Source organism: Antedon bifida, chromosome 10 (genome assembly GCF_963402885.1).
Source record: "Antedon bifida chromosome 10, ecAntBifi1.1, whole genome shotgun sequence".
NCBI lineage: Eukaryota > Metazoa > Echinodermata > Crinoidea > Comatulida > Antedonidae > Antedon > Antedon bifida.
In genome coordinates, this window is record NC_136235.1 from 8,432,969 (window position 1) to 8,457,637 (window position 24,669).

At 34.3% G+C, this 24,669-nt stretch overlaps 2 protein-coding genes across 2 annotated transcripts in view; one reads left to right on the plus strand and one right to left on the minus strand.

Moving 5' to 3' along the window:
• Positions 1–1,145: 1,145 nt before the first annotated feature.
• Positions 1,146–24,669, plus strand: part of LOC144853835 (uncharacterized) — a 74,938-nt gene continuing 51,414 nt past the window's right edge. The window contains exons 1-2 of the mRNA XM_078711684.1: positions 1,146–1,282; positions 4,677–5,506. Coding sequence (XP_078567810.1) covers positions 1,194–1,282; positions 4,677–5,406 — 819 coding nt within the window. The 5' untranslated portion in view covers positions 1,146–1,193 and the 3' untranslated portion in view covers positions 5,407–5,506. The remainder of the gene's footprint in view (positions 1,283–4,676; positions 5,507–24,669) is intronic.
• On the minus strand, positions 8,773–19,031 carry LOC144853441 (thyroid hormone-induced protein B-like). Its single transcript, XM_078711138.1, has 10 exons — positions 18,986–19,031; positions 18,416–18,547; positions 17,435–17,508; positions 16,171–16,332; positions 13,884–13,956; positions 13,267–13,428; positions 12,785–12,929; positions 12,367–12,493; positions 11,517–11,613; positions 8,773–9,152 (listed from the first exon to the last, which is right to left on the minus strand). Exons 1-10 carry the CDS (start codon positions 19,029–19,031, stop codon positions 8,773–8,775), a joined length of 1,398 nt encoding a protein of 465 aa, XP_078567264.1.

The window sequence follows — 24,669 nt, forward strand, 5'->3', positions numbered from 1 at the left end:
AAGAATCTGGGTCAGTTTCTTGGAAAAGTTTGTATTAGACTGAATAGAAACATCCATCTTCTGATTAATTTTAGACCTATTTAAAGTTTTTTCAACTGTTAGTTACCAAGTTATATGACATGTAGGTCAAAGGTAAAAAATACCAAAAATCATACTTCCGGCCATTTTGTGACAAATTTTTCCATTAGGATGAATATTAATATGCATCTTCCTAATAATTTGACACTAAAATTATTTAATTTAATGTAAGCGTTGCGGAGATATGGTTATTTTGTTTTCAATTGGATTAAAATCTTCAAATTGAGGTCAAAGGTCAAAGAAAAACTTTAGAAATTTGATAACATGGGTTTTTATAACATGGTTTATCAATTTATAAAATGCAATGCTTGCACTTTCCTTCTGATTTGCAGACTAAAATACATTAGGAATGGATCGAGTATTTGTGACTTTGCATACGATTATATGTATTTCAATTTCAATGGCTACCAATTTTTATTTTTGTGCGCCATCTTGGAACTCACTTTATATAATATTTCCTCAATCGGTTTTACTGACCTCAGAAATTCTTGATTCAGTAAATTATTTGTCAATTTGTAACTTTTACAGCCAGATATATATGATATACCAATTTACTGGCAGCCATTTTGGATTTTGGCCGCCATCTTGGAAAATCGGAAGCTGATCGGGTGGCTCCTAGGCAAAAATCAATTAATACGTCTAAAAGAAGCCTCATGCCTTTTGTCCACCGTGTAACGTTTTAGTCGATAAGCCACCTGACTAATATAATATATAAGATTTACGATCCTCGCAGCGGTAGTCACGTGACGCAGTTTCAACCAATCACGTTCACGTATTTACATAGGCTATGTAATATATATATATATGGCTCTACGCGTAGTGGCGCTATACAATCTTTGATTACAACAGAGCCATATATATATTATGGCTCTGTTTGATTATAGAGATAACGACAGGCAAGTGCGCGCATGTCAAGAATGCGTAACGGTACTGACTCTGGCGCTCACATTCTAAGATGCGCGTACCGTTTTCGATTGGAATATAATGCGTAATACTACTGTAGAACACTTTTAAACGATTTCAAATTGCTTGTTGAAATCACAACTTTTAATAACGTAATCAAATAAAGTGAGTAGTTTTTTTTATAAGAAACGCAAAGAATATAATTGGCGAACATGAAACTAAGTTTAACAATAGGCCTATCTTTAATTTTGAGCTGTACGATTCTTGATGTTGTCGGCGCTTATGGCTACAATCGTCTCGGGTGAGCTTTTCTCATTATTAAAAATAATTATTAGGCTAGGCCTATGCCCACTAGCTAGCCCTAGGCCTAGGCTAGGCATCGGTAGTAGGCCTAGAGGCGTAAGCATATAGCCTAGGCCTAGGTAGGCCTACTAGCCTAGGCCTATATCTAGGCCTAGGCCTAGTTGTGCACCTGACTTTGGTTTAATGAAAATAATAATGGTCGCGTAGCGTAACTACGCGCAATTTTCTGAAATTCTTAAATTGACTTTCAAAACTAACAGCCTTTTTTAAATGAAACTTTGACACACGTATGCTTCATGTCAAGGGCCATCTTCCGGTATCATCAGCAAAATTTTGAAGATTTTTTTCGCGTACGCCCGCTTTGAAAGTTAAAAATGCTCAAAATCAATTTCAACTTTTTACACGTTTCTTCAGGACATTTTAAGCATTTCACATTTTTAAAAAAATGTCGCGTTGCGCGCGCGCTTTTGCGCCCGTACGCAGCTTAGAAAGACCGTTTTGCACTTGATTATTGTTCTTTATACTTTTTATGATACATTTCTTTTATTTTTGATAATTATGAAGGTAAAATAATGACACACGTGCACGTCAAACTTTAAAAATCGTGCGTTTGAATTGAAAATGGGTAATTTTATGCAATTTTGTGTAAAATTATGCCTATTTTGAATCTATTATAGCTCCTCAGGATCAACGGTGACCCAAATAACTTAATATGTAAGCAGATACGTTGTAGATATGAATTCATGCAGAATATTTACCTCTCGGATGTTATGACGTCATTATATGGCCATCTGAATTTTAAAATTTGGATTTTCATCGCTTTCGACACAGTTCGTCATATTCAATAAAGCGCCTATCGCGAAACGTTATCAATTTTCTTCCAATTTTTTAAATTTATGAACTTTTTTATTTAATTTAAAATGGTCATCATATACAAACAATTGAATAAACGTGAATGGTTTAAAATAAAAATAACCGTCAACTAAACCGTTTACAATGCCAATACCGTCAACTGTTGACGCTTTTTGAACGGTTTGATCAATGCTATGCTGTTCTTAAGCCGATTTTCCACTAGGCGAATTTGTTCGCGCGAATCAAACATTTACGAAGAGAAAAAAATCGCCTACTCTGTTTCCACTACATGAGCGAATAGCTGCGACCAGAGCCATATAATATTATACAAATAATGAATGTTTATGAGTGTAATGGTACAAATAATGGCATGAGGTGAATGATGAAAGGTTATATATCAACGAGGCGACAGCCGAGTTGATATTAACCTTTCATCATTCACCAAATGCCATTATTTGTACCATTACACGAATATAGAACATTCATTATTTGTTTTATATAACATCTAAATAGATTCTTGTCATTTGAATCAAATAAGGTAAGGTAGCTCTAGCCAAAGGCCTACATTTCATTCACATTGATTAAAAACAGTAACATTTGGTTTTTAATATTATATTAAATATTATATTTATATGGATTTTATAAACACACCTACTTTAGTGTTAATTATGTCAACAAACGACCAACCAATCTTAGGCCTAGCAAGGCTAAAACGCCTAGACTAGGCCTAGCCTAATAGAGCATGGCCTAGGCTAGACCTAGTAGCCTACTAGTACTAGCTTGGCTGAAAGGCAAAACTTCGACAGACAATTGGAACTTATCTAGGCTAATTATGGTTTTTCCAACAATTCCACGTCTTGTAGGCATGTCCCCATTAATTAATCAAAATCCTAAAAACGATCTAAAGCTAATTTAAATGCCTTTTTGAATGAAATTAGTACATATATGTCCAAATCGTACACAAATATCTGCTGCTGTTGCATATCTCGCGGTGGTGTTTACAAATGAAACTGAGACCAGACGACAGGTGGCGCTGTTGTATTTCCCAGTACAGAGCCATATCATAGGGTAATTTGTGTACTAAATTTTTTTTCATCCGCGAAACGTTTTTTTTTTCGTACACAAAAATGTTTCAAAAAGTACTATTAAACGATCGTTTAATAGTGCGTACTATTGCACGCCATGTGACCCACAATCGTCCAATCAAATGACAGGAATTTATTTAGGTGTTATATAAAAAGAGTTACGACATTGAAAATTAGAAGCCATTTTTGTGTCAAAGAATTCGCACGCTGAGGGCGCGCGCGTCTCTTTTGTATAGCGTTTTCCTATAGTTCATGCATTATTTTTAGATTTTTTTGTCTATGAAATAACGCTTATATTCCGTTTTTATTTTAGTAATTAATTTTATTAATGGTATTAATTTGGTAACATATATATATTGTGTCTATAATAACAAAAGAATAAATGCTAGGGCCTACATGCAAGTCAGGATACATCAAAGCATGAACCAATACAAAAAACACACAAATTCACCCCTCTTTTTATACAGTATAATGGCTCGCTGTGTGTTTTTGACACAAACTTTCAGAGACTCGTTCATCATTTCATTTGTAATAATTTGCCTTTATTATTTTAATATTGTTCATACCCTATTCAATATATTAACAAATATATCCACGACACTTTATTATTTTATTTAGTCATCAAAGCATGCATTATGAATTGAAAATATTACATAATTGTTATTAATAGGACGTAGATGGGATGTTTCGTTCCAAAATCAATCAATCGAACTTTATAATGTACTAGCGCACGCGCGCGCAATATTCTTTGCCGCAAGTACTTCTGTACGCTGTGCACATCGATATTTCACCGTAAAATGTGCAATTACATTTTTTTAAATATAAAAAAAAGTTTAAAGTATTTTCTTGCTCCTATACTTTACATGCATTAACGGAGACAAGTTTGACACAAATTGATCTGCATATCACGTGACTATAATCCAATGTCGTAACTCTTTATATATGGCTCTGGCTGCGACGTTCATGTTCCTCGCGTGGTTGCTGAGCATTTCGATTCGCATGAGTGCTCATGAAAGCGTAGCTCATTTCCTGAGCTCTGATTGGTTGCGCAATATTTCGCTTCGCAAAAAGTAGAAACAATTCGAACTAGTAAATTTCGCTGCAGCGAAAAATCAAGGAACTAGAATTCGTCGCAGAAGGGAGTATGACAGACAGAAACTCGAATACGCATGCGCAGAGCATGACGCTTTCGATTCGCGCGAACAAATTCGCCTAGTGGAAAATCAGCTTTACAATCGTTGTAGTGCAGTCTTCTAATAAATAGCATGTGCATGTTACAATGCGTTGCGCGATAACCGGTGCACACCGAACGTTCAGCAGCTGTTCAACCCCGCTGTTTTAAACTCCGGAGTTGTTTAATTTTACCATTCACACCAAAACACCGGGGTTCAACTCAGGAGTGTCTAAGTAGGTCTATAATATTATTACATATTTACTATATTTATTCTATAATAGGCAACCGGAGGAGAACCTAATAAGAGAACCCGGCCGCGTAGATTACGACTTGGAAACAGGTAATGATGAGCCATGGTGGAAGAATGATGAGGAATATCTATCAGCTGACGAGATGATCGGTAAACTACCCGATGCCATGGAAGAAGATCCACGATCCCGAACTGAACGAGTAGATGACAATATTGAGACACCGAAACAATGGTACGATATCAATGGAGATGACCAAGAATTGATTCCTTACCAAGACACAGCTGATAATCTGGATTGGAATGACCAAAGTAATGACAATGACAATCGGGAAGATGATAATTTAATTGTTGATGATGATGAAAAAGAAACCCAATTCGATATAGATGCAGTCAATGAGGAAAATGAAATCGACAATGAAGATTTAACTAATTTAGATGAAGATTTAACTAATTTAGATGAAGATGAAATAGATGAATCTGGTGGCGATTATGCAAACCTTGGCGGTGATGATGAACATATCAATTTTGATGACGATGGCAACTGGGATGACCAGGAAAAAGATCAATTTGAAGATAACGAAAATCCAAATTTTGATGAAGATGGCGATTGGGATGAAAATGATGACGAACAAGAAGACCAACTGACCGGAAAGAGATATAAACGTCAAGTAGATTCGATCAGTGATAGTAGAAATGAAGATTTTAATTTTGAAGAGGAATTACCGTCATCGGAAGGTTTTGAATATTCATACATTCAATAATTTGTTCTGCGCATTTAAATTATTTGACTTCCAAAATTAATTATATATAACTCATTTTAACAATTTAAATTATATTCACATGCATTGTATATATACTATACTTCTTTAATATACACAGGTTTAACGAAAAAAATGAATATTGCAAAAGTATTATTTTAATCTTTGTTATGTTATTGTTGCTAATATGAATATATTATTATTATAGTTTAATATGTTTAGATTCAACCTGTTAGTGGCGGTTTCATCGCTGTTGATTGTGAACTGAATAAAATATAAAATAAAAACATTTTAAAAAATAACTGATAACTCAATAAATTCTAAAAATAATATATTTAATATGTATTGCAAATTATTTTTACATTCAAAAATTTGAAACGAGATTTCAAAATAAAATTTGTATTCCTATATTCATAGTTTCTTTCCTAATTTTATTTGAGTTTTTCGATATATTAGTGACGTCATCATAAAGTTAATTACTCGAGTTATCTTCACTTAGGCTATATATTTCGATCAGTTTCCGAGCGATTTATTTAACATAATAGAAAAAGACATATACTATATAGTTTATTGCACATGATTATTTTAACAATCAAAATATCACTATTCGCAATTTAAAGTGATAATACAACACGTAATGATTAGGAACTTTTCCTTTTTGAAAACGACGCGCGGCAATAGAGAGAATATCTGGGGCGGATTGCTATAAGCGGTCTATAAACGGTCTTAGCGCTTAGCCCGCTATAATTCATGACGTAGTAGCCTTCTCTTTTTGTTGCTTTTACGTATTATTTATCGTCAAAAACAACCAATTGAACGAGTTTTAAGTGTTAAATCAATTAATAACGGTGATTTTATTCTTATATATGCCTAGAATAGATTTTCTTGCGTAGAAATGTACGTACTGTTATGATTGTGAATTGAACAAGCGTGACGAACATTACCTTATTTGGTATTCTACGCGCAAAGTACGCCCTCAATTTGTTACTTTACGCGGTCTTATCTAAGACTGTTTTATAGCAATGGTCTAACAGGGGTGGCTTTAGTAAGACCGTCTATCTGATAAAGCCGGCTTTAATCGGGGAGTTAAGACCATCAGTTAAGACTGTTTTATAGCAATCCACCCCTGACCATATTTATTCGAATAAACTTTGAATATAAACGCCTTATTTATTTCCTCGAATAATAGAATTCATTGATTGACATGATCTACAGTTTACTATAATCAATCTTATATAAGATCTTTGCTATAATGAGGTAATAAGCCGAAGGCTAGAGAGCGTACTTCAGACTGAACACAGGCGCGTATAACATTGCTGTTTTCTAGTTCAAAAAGTGATTCTTCCAATAATTTTATATAGCCGAAGGCTAGATTACAAACTCCAATGTTATCGCAGTTCAAAAAGTGATTCTTCGGGGAGGGGGAACCAACAAACAAGATTGCGGCTGCAATCGACCAATCAGATACGCCCAATGCAATACGCACTACTGTACGCCTGTGTTGAGCCTATCTGCGCGAGAACGATACGCAACGCAGCGTGTTAATCGTATAAACGCGAATGCATTCTATATGATCCTCTCGTATAAAAAAATTCAAGATTACCAAGAAATTATTCTTTCCATCGTATATTTAATTTGATAAAAACTTCACTGTGCGTAAGTGTTGTAATTTGTGTGGTCTTAAGCCCGGCGCACACTAGAGCTATCAGCTGAGCCAACTGGCACGAGTAACACTTGGCTCCCAGTGTGCGCCGGGGAATTCGTGAGGAATCGGCCACGCGTGCCGCTGAGGAAAATATCTATCGTGTTTAATATTTTTTGGCACGCGTGTCATCATTTTCCTCAAGTGTGCGCCGAACGTGAGCAGATAGCTCACTGAAAAATTCCACTGCGCATGACGTTCTGATTTATTATAATATGTCAGCGCATGCCGTATAACAATATCTCTATGAGCGTAGTAAGTAATTATCCAATCAGAACGCGTACTGAAGGCGTTTAGTGTGCGTCCGATAGAACGCGATCACAGTTTTTTAGTGAATTTTTTACTCGTGCCAGTTGGCTCAGCCGATAGCTCTAGTGTGCGCCGGGCTTTAATTTATTATATTAGATTATTATTCGTTATATTAAATAATGTTTTGGAACACATTTACGGCCGCCATCTTGTTTGTTCCCCCTCCTGTTGGAATCACTTTTCAGTCTGGAGTACGCCCTCTAGCCTTCGGCTTATAACATATCTCTGATTTGTTTATATCTAGGGGTTATTTATTTGATTATAAATGTTAAAGATGTATTGTCCCTTTGACTAATTCCAAAAAAATAAAAAATAACAGATTTCGAAAAAAGGTGGGTCATTTTGAAGTATCATAATAGTTATTAACTATCACCAAAAATTTGTCGAAAAAAAAATCATTTAACTGAAATACAGACGTTTTTTTGTTTAAAAAATAACTTTGACTTCCAGTCAAAGTTTTCGATCAAAACATATCCCATAATGAAACACGCTTGTTTGGCTACTCTGTATGCATAATCATAAAACTTCCTCACGATCTGTGTGAAAATACCTTCTCAACCGTGACGAGTTGTAAACAATCCTAATTAGCATATGCATACTGCGTACTCGTGGTTTGAAATCTTTGTTTACTTTCGCTCGCGTCGATTTTCCAGACGAAATGTAATCAAACTAATTTACCTGTTAATTACGTAAACTTGTTGCTTTTGGCTCAAATTTTCGACTTAAAGTGAATAACTTTAATATTACTTTGATATGGCGAATTTAAATTTAGAATATTTTGACCTTCATTTTTTTGTGTTTCAAGGGACAATACATCTTTAACATATTACATCCAAAAAAATGAACGCCTCCCCCGAAAAAACACCTCCCTCAAATAAACGTACAGCTAAAAACTTTGACCTGAACAATTTGAATAAAAACGGTAAAAGCCGATTTTCTTCCGAAGTTTCAAAAGGGAACCCTATGAAATTTCGGGTGATTTTCCACAAAATTGTCTTCACACTATGCAAACCTGGTTACAACTTGTCACAAGTATTTAATTTTGCACACGTGAAAAGGGTATTATACGCATGCGTATTCATGTTTCCATCTTCCAAATCCCTCTCTCTGCGACGAATTCTAGGTCCTTTTCGCTTCATCGAAATTGGTGATTATGTAGTACGATTTTTTTTGTTTTACTTTTTGCGAAGCGAAAAAATTCGCAACCAATCAAAGCGTAGTAAATTGATTGATCGACTATGCGAATTTATTCGCGCGAATCGAAAGTGTTCAATTCAAATTTAAAATTCAAAAGCTTTTAATTGTTCCGAAAGTCACAAATCTGCTGCGTATCATGGACACATTTGACAGAGTAGTAGTCACAGCAGAACTTTTGAATTGTTATCAGTTTCATTGTCAGTCTCTGAACAACGCTTTTTGAATTGTTCCTCCTTTGGGTTGAAATAATATGTTTCATTTTCGAGTTGACAAAATAGTTCTTTTTTACGCAAATTGCATGAACGACACATGCTGATAAAAATGACGGTAAATATCATTGCCCAGAATGACAATCCACAAGCTATTATCAGTGTGACTAATCTATTGTTCAAATGCCAAGCAGCAGTATCATCGTCTATCTTGGTTCGATTCGTATCAGATGGCAGTAGACTAGGCATAGACGTAGGAGGCCTAAGCGTTGGGTTGTATGTTCTTGCTTTGTCCACCAACGAAACACTCGGTGGTACTAAATGTTCTGGAACTGAATTAAAAAGAAAACACATGGTACATTAAGCCCGGTGGACACTTCTATAGCTATCGGCTGAGCCAACTGAATGACACGAATAACACTTTGCTCACAGAGTGCGTCGGACAATTTGCGAGGAATCGGCCACGTGTGTGCCGGTGAGGAAAATATCTATCGTGTTTAATATTGTTTGTCACGCGTGTCATTTTCCTCAAAATGTGCGCCGAACTAACAGATAATAAATCTACTGCACATTTACATTCTAATTTATTATAAGTCAGTGCGCGCCGTAATAGTGTTAGGGAGTTTTCGCAGGAGCACGTTAACTTTAACGGATGACGTCAACATTCTACTCATTTGCATAACAACGTAGTTCAGCCAATAGTTGTGATACCCCTTACTTATTTTGTTTGTTTACATAGCGACGATCGTTAGAATCATTTTAATTGATAATATTTTTATTTAATAATTATTTTCCAAAGTCTTAGAAGTCATATTATTTTTTATTTATACTATCTATTATTTTTAGACCCGCTATATATTTTGTACAAATATTACTATTTTGAAATAAAACTAAAGCAATGATTGACTCCGGAGTTTGATGTTGGTACCTTTAACACCAAAGCACTGGTGGGTCCTCGCAGTTGGCCATCCGGAGAACGTTCAGCTGTTCAACTCTGGAGTTGTTTGATTTTACCTTTCACACCAAAACATCGGGGCGTCAATTCCGGAGTGTAGAACGCAACGTACGTGTCACGCACGCAACATACGCTGCTCGTATTAAAACAAATCATAGAATACCTTGGGTCTAGGCTTAGACAGTCAATACCTAGGCTAGTTTAATCATGCATATTTAGTGATAAATAGTATATTGCGATGAACAATTCTTATTGTTTGGCTTAATTAAAAACATAGCTTTAAATTTACCATTTGTTCTCTTATTTTGGCAGAATTTTAATGATTCTTCCATGTTTCGATACACGAAACATGCAGATCGATTTGTTTACAAAAAGTGGGCGGAGCTTGCGCTTGCTATTGGGAAATATCGTTGAAGTTTACCTGCTCTTACGAAAACTTCCTATTATCGCGTACTGAAGGCATAAGTACTGTATATTCGTCCGATAGAACAGTTTGCGGCACATTTTTTAGTGAGCAAATTGTTATTCGTGCCAGTTGGCTCAGCCGATAGCTATAGTGTGCGCCGGGCTTGATTAAATGTTAGTAATGATCAAGAAAACGGTCTTAGTGATATTAATCATGAAGATAAACGATGATAATAGGGACTTTACGAAACACGACGGGAAGCCATGAGCATTAGCAAAGTGGGCGGAGCTTAGCGTGAAATTCCGTCGTCTTAACTGTTTGAGGATGAAAAAGTTGCCATTTTCCCGTTTACGGTGAACGACTAGAAGTATTGTAGGCTACATATTACCTTAAACGTACAGTTCAAATTACACTTAAACGTGAACATTTTAAAACTCTAAATAATATTTGAACTTCTAATTTAATTGGTTAACAAAATAACATTTGTATTGGGTTAAAATGGCTGTTTTAAAAGCAATATATTCTGCGCAGCGTTTGAATGCGAGGCTCCTAGCTAGGAAAGCTAGGCATATGCTGTTCCACCAGAGCCAAGCGATTCAGAAGGGCCCCATGCCACAAGACAGGGGAGGGAGAGAGATACTGTCGGTCGTCGTCGTCTTCGTGCAAGGGTTCGTAACTAATAAAACGGCTATGTTGACTTTATATGATTTTACGCTCTAGCAAACACCGGATATTCGTCGTCCTCCCCTAACCGTCCCTAATTTTGATGACGACGATGATGATGACGATGATGATGATGATAATGATGATGACGATGATGACGAAACTTACAATGATGATGATGGTGATGTGATATTATAATGGTCAAAACGATATTGTTTTGCAAATGGATGATAGGATAATAATGATATGATAATGGTGATACGATATTGTTTTGCAAATGGGTGATAGGATAATAATGATATGATAATGGTCATACGATATTGTTATGTAAATGGGTGATAGGATAATAATGATATGATAATGGTCATACGATATTGTTATGTAAATGGGTGATAGGATAATAATGATATGATAATGGTGATACGATATTGTTATGTAAATGATGATACGATAATAATGATAATAGTGATACGATATTGTTATGTAAATGGGGGATACGATAATAATGATATGACAATGATATGGCAATAGTGATGATACGATATTAGTGATATTGATGATAGTGATGAATTGTGGTGATATGCACAATTATGATGATATTGAATGGTGCTAATGATAGGGATTGCGATGAGGAGGCCCAGGACAATTACTAAAATAAGGAGGAAAACCTACCACTTGAACCATTACACCACGAATGTCTAACAACATTGACGTCATCAATGGCAATGTCCGATTTGTCACTGTTGCCCCGTATTCCTTCAAATACAATCTATTTAAATGGTAAAAGTATGAAATATTTGTGAGTTTTCGCAGGAGCACGTAAACGTTAACTTTACGGATGACGTCAACATTATACTCATTTGCATAACAGTTGCGCAACGTACTTTTTTTTATTTCGCTTCGACAGGAAGTGTAGACCGCAACGCATGTGTCGCGCACGCAACATACGCCGTTCGTTATAAACCGTGGTTAAAACAAATCATGGAATACACTGTGCCTAGATACTAGGCTTGTTTAATCATGCATATTATATAATATATATAAAATAGCATATTGCGATAAACAATTCTTCTTATTGTTTGGCGTAATTAAAAACATAACTTTAAATTTGCAATTTGTTTTCTTAATAATTTTGGAGAAATTTAATGATTCTTCCATGTTTTTAATTGACGCTATTTTTCAGAAATAAGGTTCTCGACACGACGCACGTAAATAAATTTGTTAGTAATGCCTGCCCACCCGCAGATCGATTTGTTTACAAAGTGGGCGGAGCTTGCGCGTTGCGTGTTGGGAAATAGCGTTAACTTTCAAGTTAACTTTTACGTGCTCTACCTGCTAAAACTCCCTAATAATTGAAACTGTTTACGTAACTTGTAAAAAAGAGAAACATGTACGGGAAAACACGACCTTACATGGGTTATTGTAAATAAAATTTGCTAAATGCAACTAAATTGTTAATTTAACATTTTTAAAATGAATATTATGAAATTATGACAAAATAATTAATGATAAAATTACGAACCTGAAATTCTTTATAAGATCTGATATTGATTTTCATATCGTACCATTTGTTTCCTTGGTTACCATGTAAACTAAACAGAGTATATGTAAGATCGTCGGAATTGACATCTGTTTTGTAAACATTCAATCTAAAATAACAGGAGACAATAAAGCACATTAAAGTGTGAATTAAGCCCGTGTGGAAAGAAAGATCCAGCAAATCAGAGATTTCGTCGTGCCATAGAACCAATTTGTGTGACGATAGAGAGGGCGCACTGCAGAATAAGTTGATAATCTGTTATTTTAAATATATCAACACTATGACACGTAATCGTATCGAGATGCAATACATTGACTATGTTTTAATTTTGTTCATTAGGATTTCAACGTTCATTGCAATTGGATTTCTTATTTTATACGAAATTCAACAAGTAACGTACGGTCCAATGCTTCGTTCACTGCTATCACCGTACATGTAATACCAAAATGATACACATATAGCAGACGCTGGGCCTATTGGTGGCGTCGCAATTCTGGCAGCCTGACCTTCCGTATGAGACGACGATTCTATATACATGTAAAAGCCTGAGAAATATTCAGAATTTTATGTTTCAATATTTATACAAAATAGTAGTATTCTAACCTATTGAAATAAGTAATAAATGTGCAGAGGCTTAGAAGGAATTATTATTCATTTATTTAGACTTTTTTGTATGGGTGGGTCTACAGAGAAACGGCTCTGTGTACCACCTATACAATGTAATTTCATAAGTAGAAAAGCTCTGAACAAAATCTTAGAATGTTCGTTTGCGATAAAATAATATAATAATCTATCTAATCTTTTAAAAATATTGGCACACACAAAAAACAATGAAAACAACGGAAAGGGAGTATTTTTACATAAAGTATAGAAGATCCATACCTCCAAAAGTAGAATTATCGGCAGTATGACCAGAGGGTGGGCCTGTTCCATTCGTCGGCGTTTTCCCTGTTTGTCTTACCCAGTCAAAATCATCAGTGAGTACCTGTCTATAATTACAAATGTCGCCTTCTTCGAAGTCACATGATCCATCGTTTTTAGAACCTACAAATAAATTATTGTTTGTGCTTATTAGATTTTTAACTGAACTTTCACCCTAAAATACAGTTTAGCAAGCAGCGAAATTGCAGCAATCGAGTTCTTTGAGAAAAGTTTAATTGATATAACATAACGGCTGATGTAATGTTATTGAGAAGGTGGACACACGTGCTATATCCACCCTCAATAAATAAGTCACAAGGATTGATTACGCACACAGCAGTTACATTTACTGGAAGTGAAGCTAACCATACTATTATGAGATAAACCAATCAGTGGCATCACTCTATTTTGTCAACTATTCAAATTTTACTTTGTATTTTGATAAATACAGATTACGCTTGCTACGTAACAATAAGCCTACACATCAAAGTATTTAATCATAGCTAAAAACAAAACAAATGAATTAGATTTTGTTTCAATAATACGTTATACATGTTTTCGGCTTAAAAAATACTTACTAGTGTTAGAAATTATAAAATCATCAAGTCCAATAATACCAGCAGAACTATTTACCTGTCCCTCAACAACAATCTGAAATTGAATGATAAAGTTATAAAAGATACAATAGATAATTGAATCGTTAATGTTTTAAGATAAGACGCTAACTTCGCTCGCGTCCCATCTAAGTCGTGCCCACAGATGGTTCTCGAATACACATTCATTTTATTTCAGCGTAAAAAAACTGTAAATTTCAAATGTACGTATCGCGCAGGACTATAATACATGTCGTTTACAGAAACGAATACATAGATACGATGATTTATGTAGTTAACTACTACTGGAAATTGCTTCATAAAGAGAAACTCAGTGTCACAAAATGAGTCCACATGTTTTATTATAAACAAACTCAATTTGTGTTTTGTATGTAACATTAGGATTGAGAGATGGGGAAGAGGATGGGTACAGAGAGGAACAATTTTTAAATATATTCTTTATCCACTCAGTAACGAAATATGTTGTTCATGATTTTTAGGCCTATAAATAATAATTATACCACTAAATACAGTAAAACATTTGCAATACTTTGTTAAAACTGTCACTGTCTTAGTCGATTGAAATATTAAGGTATATGTAACGATACACCACTACGACGTTTATATTTTTTGTAATAATTAATACAAACTTTGAGGAGCTGTGTGTTTATCTAACAGTAGCCATACTCACAGTAATAAAGTTTATTTGTATATGTGTTTATATATCTAACAGTACTCACCCTTACAGTAAGAAATTTGCCATTCAAATGGTGACCAAAAATGGGTAATACGTATTATCAGTATTGCAATACTATATCTAAAGGTTTTAAGTTTATCCCCCAAGGGCCCATAAATTTACCTACTTGTGTAAACCAAATAATTATGCTTGGAGACTTGAGATTGGAATGTTCTATTCATCGCAAATCAATACATTTTGTATAAACGTATATTAAATCTATCAAAATAGTATTGTTTTAAAGACTGTTCAATCGGTTTTCAGCTATTTAATACAATTATCGTAGAAGGATTCAAAGCACCCTCGTATTCTTATGTGCGGGTATTTTTCAGCATTGACATCCATTAGGCAGTGTATACCACGATCGGAAAACACCCCTACTTGGGGCAAATCGTTGAACCTAAATTCGTTTTAATTGTCAATAACTAATTATCTAACTTAACCTAATTAGTCTTATGGGTTTCATTAGGTGTTAAAAATCAGTATCGACAGTATGTACCAACTTTATATACCATCTAGACTTGCCCCAAGTCTGTATTTATTGTCTTTTTTTTTATTTATTTGTTTTTATTTCGACCGCGATTTTTGTCTGAAAATACAGACTTGTGAAACACGTATAGAAATCGATTTGCAGACCGCAAACATCCGATAAGAATGACGTAGGATATCATACCGTATTTGGCTATATGGGGCGGGCGGTTCGTAAATATGGATTTCGAATCAACCAATGATCATTTTGTTTCAAAATGAAAAAGATCGAGTACGTACGTACAGTGCTGAATGTACGATCGAGACTGAACAACTGTTGAAATACAAAATCGTGTTGCCAAGTTGTTTTGTTTATTAATTGTTTAGTTCTGGCCTAGGCCTCCTTCGTAGGGCTACTCAACTCGTACGTATGACCTGCCAAATAAAACGCCAATAAGGTACATACCACTACCGACCGGCACACAACAGGGCTACACCACCACACAGAACAGGACAGGGTCTGGGTGGGAATTAAATCAAATTTTCTCCGCATAATAAATGATCCATTCAAAGTTTGATTTGGCGGAGAAGCTAGCCTATCATGTTCTTGGGAAAAATCTCATCAAATGTTACTAGGCATATAAAATCATTTCTAGCCTTCAGAAACTTTCATCAATGTACCCAACCAAGTACACATATTCTCTAAACGTAACATAGCGCATGCGCATCGTCTTAGATGTTGAGTCTTTGAAAGTCTGAAATATGAATATTAAAACGACGTACGAGTGAGTAGCCAATGGCATGCGGCTGAAACTAGTCAATTGGATAATTTATGCACCAAGAATTCTTGGTGTCAAACCACGTGACTTATGCGTGTTTCCCCAGACGGAGTATCCAAACTCAAGTAATACACGTATGAAACGCCATATGTGCAAAAATATTTATATTTTTACAAAACTCCGTCTGGAGCCCAGACTATATACCATCGTGTAAAAATTCCAGAAGTTACGCGTGATTTACCAAATTTTGCCCTTACGTAAATTTATATATAGATATATGCAAACTTACACGACGATTCAATGGATTTTGAACACGTATCGATGCTTCATTCCATCTATTACCCTTATCCCCGGTGACGGTGAATACAAGTTCCATGCTATCAGCATCTTGTATATAGACATTCAAAGTTATATTCTGAGAGCCGTGCATATAGTACCACAACTTAAAATCCTTCAAAATGAAAGTAAAGTATTTTATCATTATAGGCTTATAGTAGAATGGCTTAACAAGCACGTGGCTAGCATTTGCCAAAACTGTTTCTGTTTCCCTATTGCTTTCGTAAGCCTTTATTTGTAAAGAGAGGTCGTTTTCATTTTCAAATATTATGTAAAATCAGAAATATATGTAATTTATTTTATCATAACCCGAAAATAGATTATTAATAAAATTATCAAGGCTATACTGAGTTTAATTGGGAATTAAGTTACTGCCAAAACGAAATTGAGACAGCACATGCTTTTGAAATGTAAAAGTATCCAAAAAGTATGGACAAAATTCAACAACATGATTATAAAATGCTATACACTTGAAGAAACCGTACATGATTGGCTAGACATTGTTATTGGAACAAAAAGTGAAAATGTCAATGAATTATTATCATTGTTTACTTTTTGTATTTATAAAACACATTTTATTAAAACATTAGAAAAGCATTCAAAAATGAGATCAAAAGTCGTCTGGAACTTGTTCCGATTTGAGCTAAAAAATCTTATACAGAATCAATATGCTTGTAACATAAACAAGGCAAAAAAGAAATGGGGTAACGTAAAAAGAAGAAATTAAATGTATTAATTTTTAATTGTTTCATTATTATTTTAATTTTTATTTATATATATATATATTTAAAACTTTATTTTAATGACATTTTATACAATTTCTATATATAACTACAATGTGTAATATCAAGAATGAAATAAAAGTGGGTTGGCCCCATGAAAGAGAAAAAAAAAAGGGAATTAAGTTACCGGAACTGGAATCAGTTAATTAGCTAACACAATCTAAGGTTTCCGGTTAGAGGCAAAAACATAATTATTACATAATTTCCTATTAAATACGTATATTAATACAATAGAATAATAATCAATTTACAACTATTATTTGTCTATAATTATACATACATCTAAACTATCAAACTAGTTTGATAAAAAAAGAAGTGTGATATGCCCAAATATGGTAGTGATATGAAATCATCATGTCCATATATGAGCACATCACATTTTGTTGTCATAGTTAGACAGAGCATTCCAGCGTGTTATCAACCCTGAATACTTACAATAACAGCAGTAGTGGTTAGGAATGGGCTTGTAGTGGTTGCACTGTTTCCTGAATCAACATATAAGTTTCCCACTAAAAAAAACAGCCAAAATTAAGCAATTAAATAGGCCTATATATTTTTTTAATAGCCCGGATATTCCCGATTTCATTCTTGATATCCACTTCGCTCAAAGAGTATGGATACAATGTTCCTTGGAAGAAATCGCTAAATTGAAAACTTTTTGGACTACAAAATGTAGGTCCAGTGTACACAATTATAACCCGTGTGCACTTCAAGAACCCAGTTCATCATTCTAAACGAGTAGGGGGTTACCCCAGTGTGAACAGGTTCACAAAATATCCCCTATATCAAGGGGATTACCACCTATCTGATAGGACAGTGATTAATTTTCTATTGGTAATTCTTGGCCACATGTGCCTAAGACATAAAATATAAACTAAAATAGTATATCGAATCATCCTGCCATTAAAATAGTATATTAAGATTAATAATGTAACTTAATTATCAAAGGATTAAAATGAACACATTAATCCAAATTAATTCAAATTTAATAATAGACCATAAGTTTGACCATCGGATTAAAAATGTATCAAAATTAACCTCCGTGATTACACAATAATAGGCCTAAGAACTGTCAATTGTAGAATCGATAATTCATAAATTAATATTATGATCATAACTAACTCATGATTAATGAGAAATGCAGTAAATATGTTGAGGAACAATGGTATATTTATATTTGGTAAAATTATTACACACAAACTTGAAATATAAGAATAGTAGTGCTGGATTTATTTCACAGAATGACATTAATAAAAAAACACAGGATTGATTGATTGATTTATTGCGTTCGTTATTGCGTGCGTTTAAATAATGATATAGTACGGTAAATAAACGCGCGCGTAAACCTGACAACATGATAACCGTTTACAGAATAAGTATAAAGTGTGATCAATATAATATGGACGGGTTTTTTACCTCTTGGGTATGTGCTGTTAGAACTTGGTACCTTTGATTGCGTGTGATTCACCTTCCAACCTTCTACTGTCCAATCACAGAGGGGATAAATCATATCATCAAAAGTACAGTTCTGCGCTTCAATTGTAGTAACTAAGCAAGTGAAAGTAAACAGACAAAAGAAAATTGTTTAATAGTACTTTAAATAAACAACACAATGACGTCATAACTGATTCATTATGATTTAATATTTTTGTATTATTGCGTGCCATTTTTTAAAAGCAGCAATTTATGATTAACATCATTTTTATTCGTGTATAAAATATACAAAATACAGCCAAGGGCTAAACGTATTGCATTTAGTAATGGTTTTTAAAAATTAAGCCTATAAAAAAAAACCATTTACAATGATTTAAAAATACATATAAATATAAAGATAATATGGAAACTCCAAATACAATACCTTATTCTTCGAATGAATACGAAGACATAGAAGACATTCAATTCATGGTATGGAATATTTTTAAAGCCTTACTAAGGAATGTTTGCAAAAGATATTAATATTAATGCTAATAACCATAAAGCACTTACTTGATAATGCGGCAATAAGCCAGAGACTAAGTGTCGCAATTTCCATTACTTTTTGCTGGATCAGAGCTTTTCCAAGTAAGTGTCTCTCGTCAACAGGCCTTTGACAAGAAAACAACAACCTAATAATTGTCTTGGGTAAATGCGTTACAGGACTCTTTATTATAACTATTAATACTCTTCCGTCCGTCGAACAGTTTGTGTCAGGAGACACGTGATTGAATGTTATCAAAATAAAGTGGAAATAAATGTATACCATGTAGAATTGTGTGCGCTGCTACTTCAAACTCTTGTTTTCAATCGTTGTGTTGCTGCTGCATTTGCTTCTGTTTTGAATAACCGGTTCATCTGGTATTTATGAGTTTATGAGTTTATGCAATAGCGGATGTAATACTTATAACCTGGCCAAATGTCTAGAAGGTTTACAACAACAACAGCAAGTCCAATGTTTATGTCTATGTCTACTATGAGTCTGTCTGTTCATTATATTATGCTTCATTTCACTTAAATTATTATTTTAAACTGGGACATGTAGTATCAAGAAAGATGTGGATGTTAGAGAGAGATATTGAGGACATTCCAATGAATGTTTAAAATGCCCACATTCCATGTCCGCTAAAAACCACACAATAAGCAATTGGAAAACAGAAGAACTAGCATTAACTTGTGTTTCAATACACTGTGGTCTCCCACACTAAATGGGTCCTGGAATTTCCCTATTATCAAATGAGCACTGTTACAACCGGTAATGTAGAAAACGCCAGCTGATGTAGAAACAAACGTTAATGTAAAACAATCAACCGCTAATGTAGTAAAACCACCAGCTAATGTAGAAACAAACGTTAATGTAGAACAATCCACCGCTAATGTAGTAAAACCACCAGCTAATGTAGAAACAAACGTTATTGTAGAACAATCCACCGCTAATGTAGTAAAACCACCAGCTAATGTAGAAACAAACGTTAATGTAGAACAATCCACCGCTAATGTAGTAAAACCACCAGCTAATGTAGAAACAAACGTTAATGTAGAACAATACATCGCTAATGTAGTAAAACCACCAGCTAATGTAGAAACACCAATAGCTTAATGTAGTAAATAAAAATCAACACAACGATCAACACATTCTTTGTACACTTTTATTTTAAGGTCTGATAAACTAAATTATAATATTAAAACAATTTAATTTAATTTTTTTTTCTTTTATTACTAAAATATATTCATTTCATAATGACGTTTCATAATATTCATAACCTAACATATTCATTTCTTAAACATTTTAAACACATTCACTTCTTAGCGTATTCATTTTTTAGCATATTTATTTCTTGGCATATTTATTTCTTAACATTCGTTTCTTACCGTATTCATGTTTTAACACATTCATTATCTCAACATCATTTCCTAACATAATCATATTTTAGCATATTAATTTCTTAAAATATTCATTTCTTAACATTTTTTATTTATTTATTTTATTTTTATTCATATTCATCATTGTCACGTCAACATTGCCATCATATTTGTTTTCCTTTGTGGGTATCCAATTCACCCTTACTTCTGTTGTACATGCTATGTTAATGTCACTTAATAATAGCTTTGTATCATTTTATTTTTGTGTCAGTTTCTCATAATAATTTAAATTAACTGCTTCTTTAGTATGTTTCATAGTATTATGTTAAACATTTTATTTTTAAATTTTCTTTTACATAATTTATATTTTAACCTTGTTGCACAATGGCTTTAAGAGATTGACATTTGCTTTCAAAATCACAAATACTTAAACCGCCTTGATTTATTTTCCCAATTACTACCTTTCTTGATATCTTGTCCTTTTTTCATTCCATAAAAAGCTAAAAATGAAGGAGTTTACATTTTTTATGACATTTACACTATAGGTATAGGTAAGGCTAGTAGTGTAAATGTGCACTTATCAAACCAGTGTATAATGGTAATCCATCTGTAGGGGGTACATATCTAATGAAATCGGTAGAGATTGTAGAAGATGGAAGTGGGAGTTTGTGTGGGTATATATTATTACTAGGCTAATTTGTCTCTTGTGACCAACAGTCAGTTATGCTTCGAAGCCCAGAATGGTATTATTAAAGTCCTTATTTGAACAATACTTGTCTAATTTAAATTAAAAAGCATTCACATATGTTGCCTTTACTAAGTCATATGCATTCCAGTGGTTTATTATTCTCAAGCTAAAAACGTGTTTTGTCAATTCCAAACCATTCTTCATTACAGGCTTATATAATTTCATATTATGCCCACAGGTAATGCTGCCTGTGAAGCTTGTGAATGAGCTGTATCTTTATTTCCTTCAAGCTTCTGCCAAAAGTGATCAGGTTGAAAACTTACCAACCATACTGGTGACTATGTCTATGAAGGTTTGATTACATAGCAATAACTCATTTATTATTTAACATCATATTTATACAGGAATTAACAATAAATACACTTGTTTTATAGTATGTTCCTGTCTGCGATACAAAAATTGAAATACAAGTTTCAGTTTTATGAAAAGAAATGAGATCTATAATTTAGAATTAAAAGTAATTGTTGAATATTTGATATCAATTGGTAAGTTTTTCCACACTTTTGCAACTCCAACTTTGAACTACGAGTTCATTTAAGGGTCATAGTGTGTATGCTATTATATAAAAATTGAAAACTTTAGACAGCCTTAATCATATGAGAAGTGACAAATTCAGAACATTGTGTACAAATAACAATTTATGCACACATATTTTAACAAATTATTTAAGAATTTAATTTTTAGTGGCGGCCTTTTTGAAATTCAAGATGTCTGACAGATTATTGATATAACATAGTTAAGATTGTATAATGGATAATACATTCAAACCGGGACTTGTTCCACATTCACCTAAAGGTGTCATTTAACAAATGTGGCGCAAATATTTGGTTTCTATTATGGCCCTGTGGCCGTATTCACCAATCTCACTTAGGCTAAGGGAAATACTTACCCTTAAAATTTAAGAATTCCCTTAACAAAGGGAAACACTTAAGGGGTATTCACAAATGAGTTAAGGGATTCACTTACCTAAGGAAAACACTTAATTTAAGGGTAAAACTTAAGGGTAAAAATAATCATAAATATTCATGAGTTGTCCCATTGTCCAATCACAGAGGATTTAATTCCCCTATGGTCCAATCACTTTCCTCTCTAAAACTAATTTGCATATTTAAAAAAAGAGTAAAGGGGTTGGGGGGGGGGGGGGGGGGGGACGGGGAGGATGAAGAGAAAAGTGTATGGACGATGATCAATAAAAAGAAAATGGCAGTCAAAACAAAAACAAGTAAATGAATATTAAACCTAGACTAATTTGTATGAGGATCAAGAAAAATAGGTCTAGCCTAGATGTTACTAACAAACCAACATTCTGTGTAGGCCTATGCATCCTAGGCTGGTTACTGGGCAGGCCTAGCATCTCTACCTAGCCTACTAGAATGGGGCTAATTTCTATTACAACGAAATGGGAAGCCATCTTCCACGAAAATAATGGCAGTCAAAACAAAACAAATAAATGAATATATAGGCATAGACTAATTTGTATGGTGGGGATCAGCAAAAAAAGGTCTAGGCCTAGGCCTAGATGCTACTCAAACCAAACATGAATCCTAGGCCGGTTAGTGGCCAGACCAACAGGGGACCTAGCATCTCTACCTAGCCTAGACTGGGGCCATCTACAAGTAGGCATAGTACTCGCACATACAGAATCGTCAGCACAACCATGGTACTGAATAGTTAAGGGAACTTTTAAGGGACCTCTGAGGTCCTTAAAAGTTAAGGGGAAAATAGACCAAGTTAAGGGTTTCCCTTAACCTTAAACCCTTTGTGAATACCACTTAAGTGAAACCCTTAATATTTTCTTGATTTAAGGGAAATTCTTAGGATTTAAGGGAAATATCTCACTTAAGTGTGATTGGTGAATACGGCCACTGGACTCTTGGGCAACACCCTTAAAATAGTCCTGCGACCGCCCCTGTTAGCTTACCGCGCAACGCGTTCATCGCGTCGCATGGTAGCATAATTGCGCGCTAGGTATCCATCACAACAGCTAGCTATAGCAACTTAACAACACAAATCATCTACAGCTTGATATATCAACTGTGTATGAAATACTGAGCGATAAATTCCGAATTATCTTCGTAATTATTATCAATTTAATTAAGTTATTGCGTACAAACAATGGAAAAGGTTCCAACGAACCGTGGTGAGTGGAGAAATCATTTAGAAACTTTTTATATAAATAGAAATAATAGTTGAAATGAATGACATTTTTTGTTTGTTTTTTGGACACGATAAATTTCTTCACTGTGAAAATATTCACCCATCATTAGGATAGACCTATATTAATTGTGTGTGGCCAGAAGATAAATTGCCTAGGTAGCTTTACAGTGTACTTATCCTTTTTAAATGTTTGCAGACATAATTGTCAACGAAACGTTCGGGCCTGTCATCCAAGGACTAAAACCAATATCGAGTTTCAGTGGGAAGACAAAGGCACAAGGAAACGATGTTACAAAGACCAGCATCAATGATTTGGCAGTCAAGCCAAAGGTTGAACGTCATCAGCACAGGATTAAGCCACCAGTTGCACCAAAACCAGAGAAGAAAAGTGTAAAAATGATGGCTTATTCAATCCATGATGGTAATATTGTAAAAGGGGACAAGTTGCATCAGATTAAGCCACCAGTTGCACCAGAACCAGCGAAGAAAAGTGTAAGAATGATGGCTTATTCAATCCATGATGGCAATATTGTAAAAGGGGACAAGTTGCATCAGATTAAGCCACCAGTTGCACCAAAACCATCAAAGAAAAGTGCAAAAAAGATGGCGCATTCAATCCAAGGTGATGGCAATATTGTAAAAGAGGACAAGTTTCATCAGATTAAGCCACCAGTTGCACCAAAACCAGCGAAGAAAAGCGTAAAAAAGATGGAGCATTCAATCCAAGGTGATGACAATATTGTAAACCAGGACAAGTTTCACCAGATTAAGCCACCAGTTGCACCAAAACCAGCAAAGAAAAATGTAAAAAAGATGGCGCATTCAATCCAAGGTGATGGCAATATTGTAAAAGAGGACAAGTTAAAAAAGCCACCCAAAATAATCGGCTGGGCGAAACTCCTTGGCAACACCAAAACAAGAGGTGCATCTGTGAAAAATATGACACAGAACTTAATGCAGGTAAATAGACAGGTACTGTACGGACGGACACAATAATGCCATTTCTTTTTTTGTCTGTTATTCACAGGATTTAGTGCATCTCTCACAATCATCATGATTTTTCTCAACTGGTGGCCATATCCTAAAGTTTATTTTTTAATGCCTCATTTGACTGTTTTATGAATTTTATATACATTTTACAAGTAATTTACATAGTGTATATGTAATTACATTGTTGTGTGGTAAACAATTAACGATTCTTTTCTAAGAAGAACATGGACATTTTTTAGTACTGTTAGCTGCTTTAATTATACCCATATTCATCGTTTAATTTTACAGGCTTCTCATGTTGAAGACATCCCAGTTACACGAAAATCAACTCGAAATATGGCAGATAGTTTTGTTGATAAAAAGGTTGAAGATATGCCGAATAAGTCAAAACCATCACTTGCTGGTGATGAGAGCGATGATGAGGATGAGCTATTTTATG

Bases quoted from the DNA above. Each gene is read 5' to 3' on its own strand.
- LOC144853441 (XM_078711138.1), bottom strand. From the start codon at position 19,031: ATGGAAATTGCGACACTTAGTCTCTGGCTTATTGCCGCATTATCAA. The intron at 11,614-12,366 runs GTTCGTAATTTT...CCATTTAAATAG, and splicing joins GATCTTATAAAGAATTTCAG to ATTGTATTTGAAGGAATACG. The intron at 9,153-11,516 runs GTAGGTTTTCCT...TTTTTAATTCAG, and splicing joins GTGGTGTAATGGTTCAAGTG to TTCCAGAACATTTAGTACCA.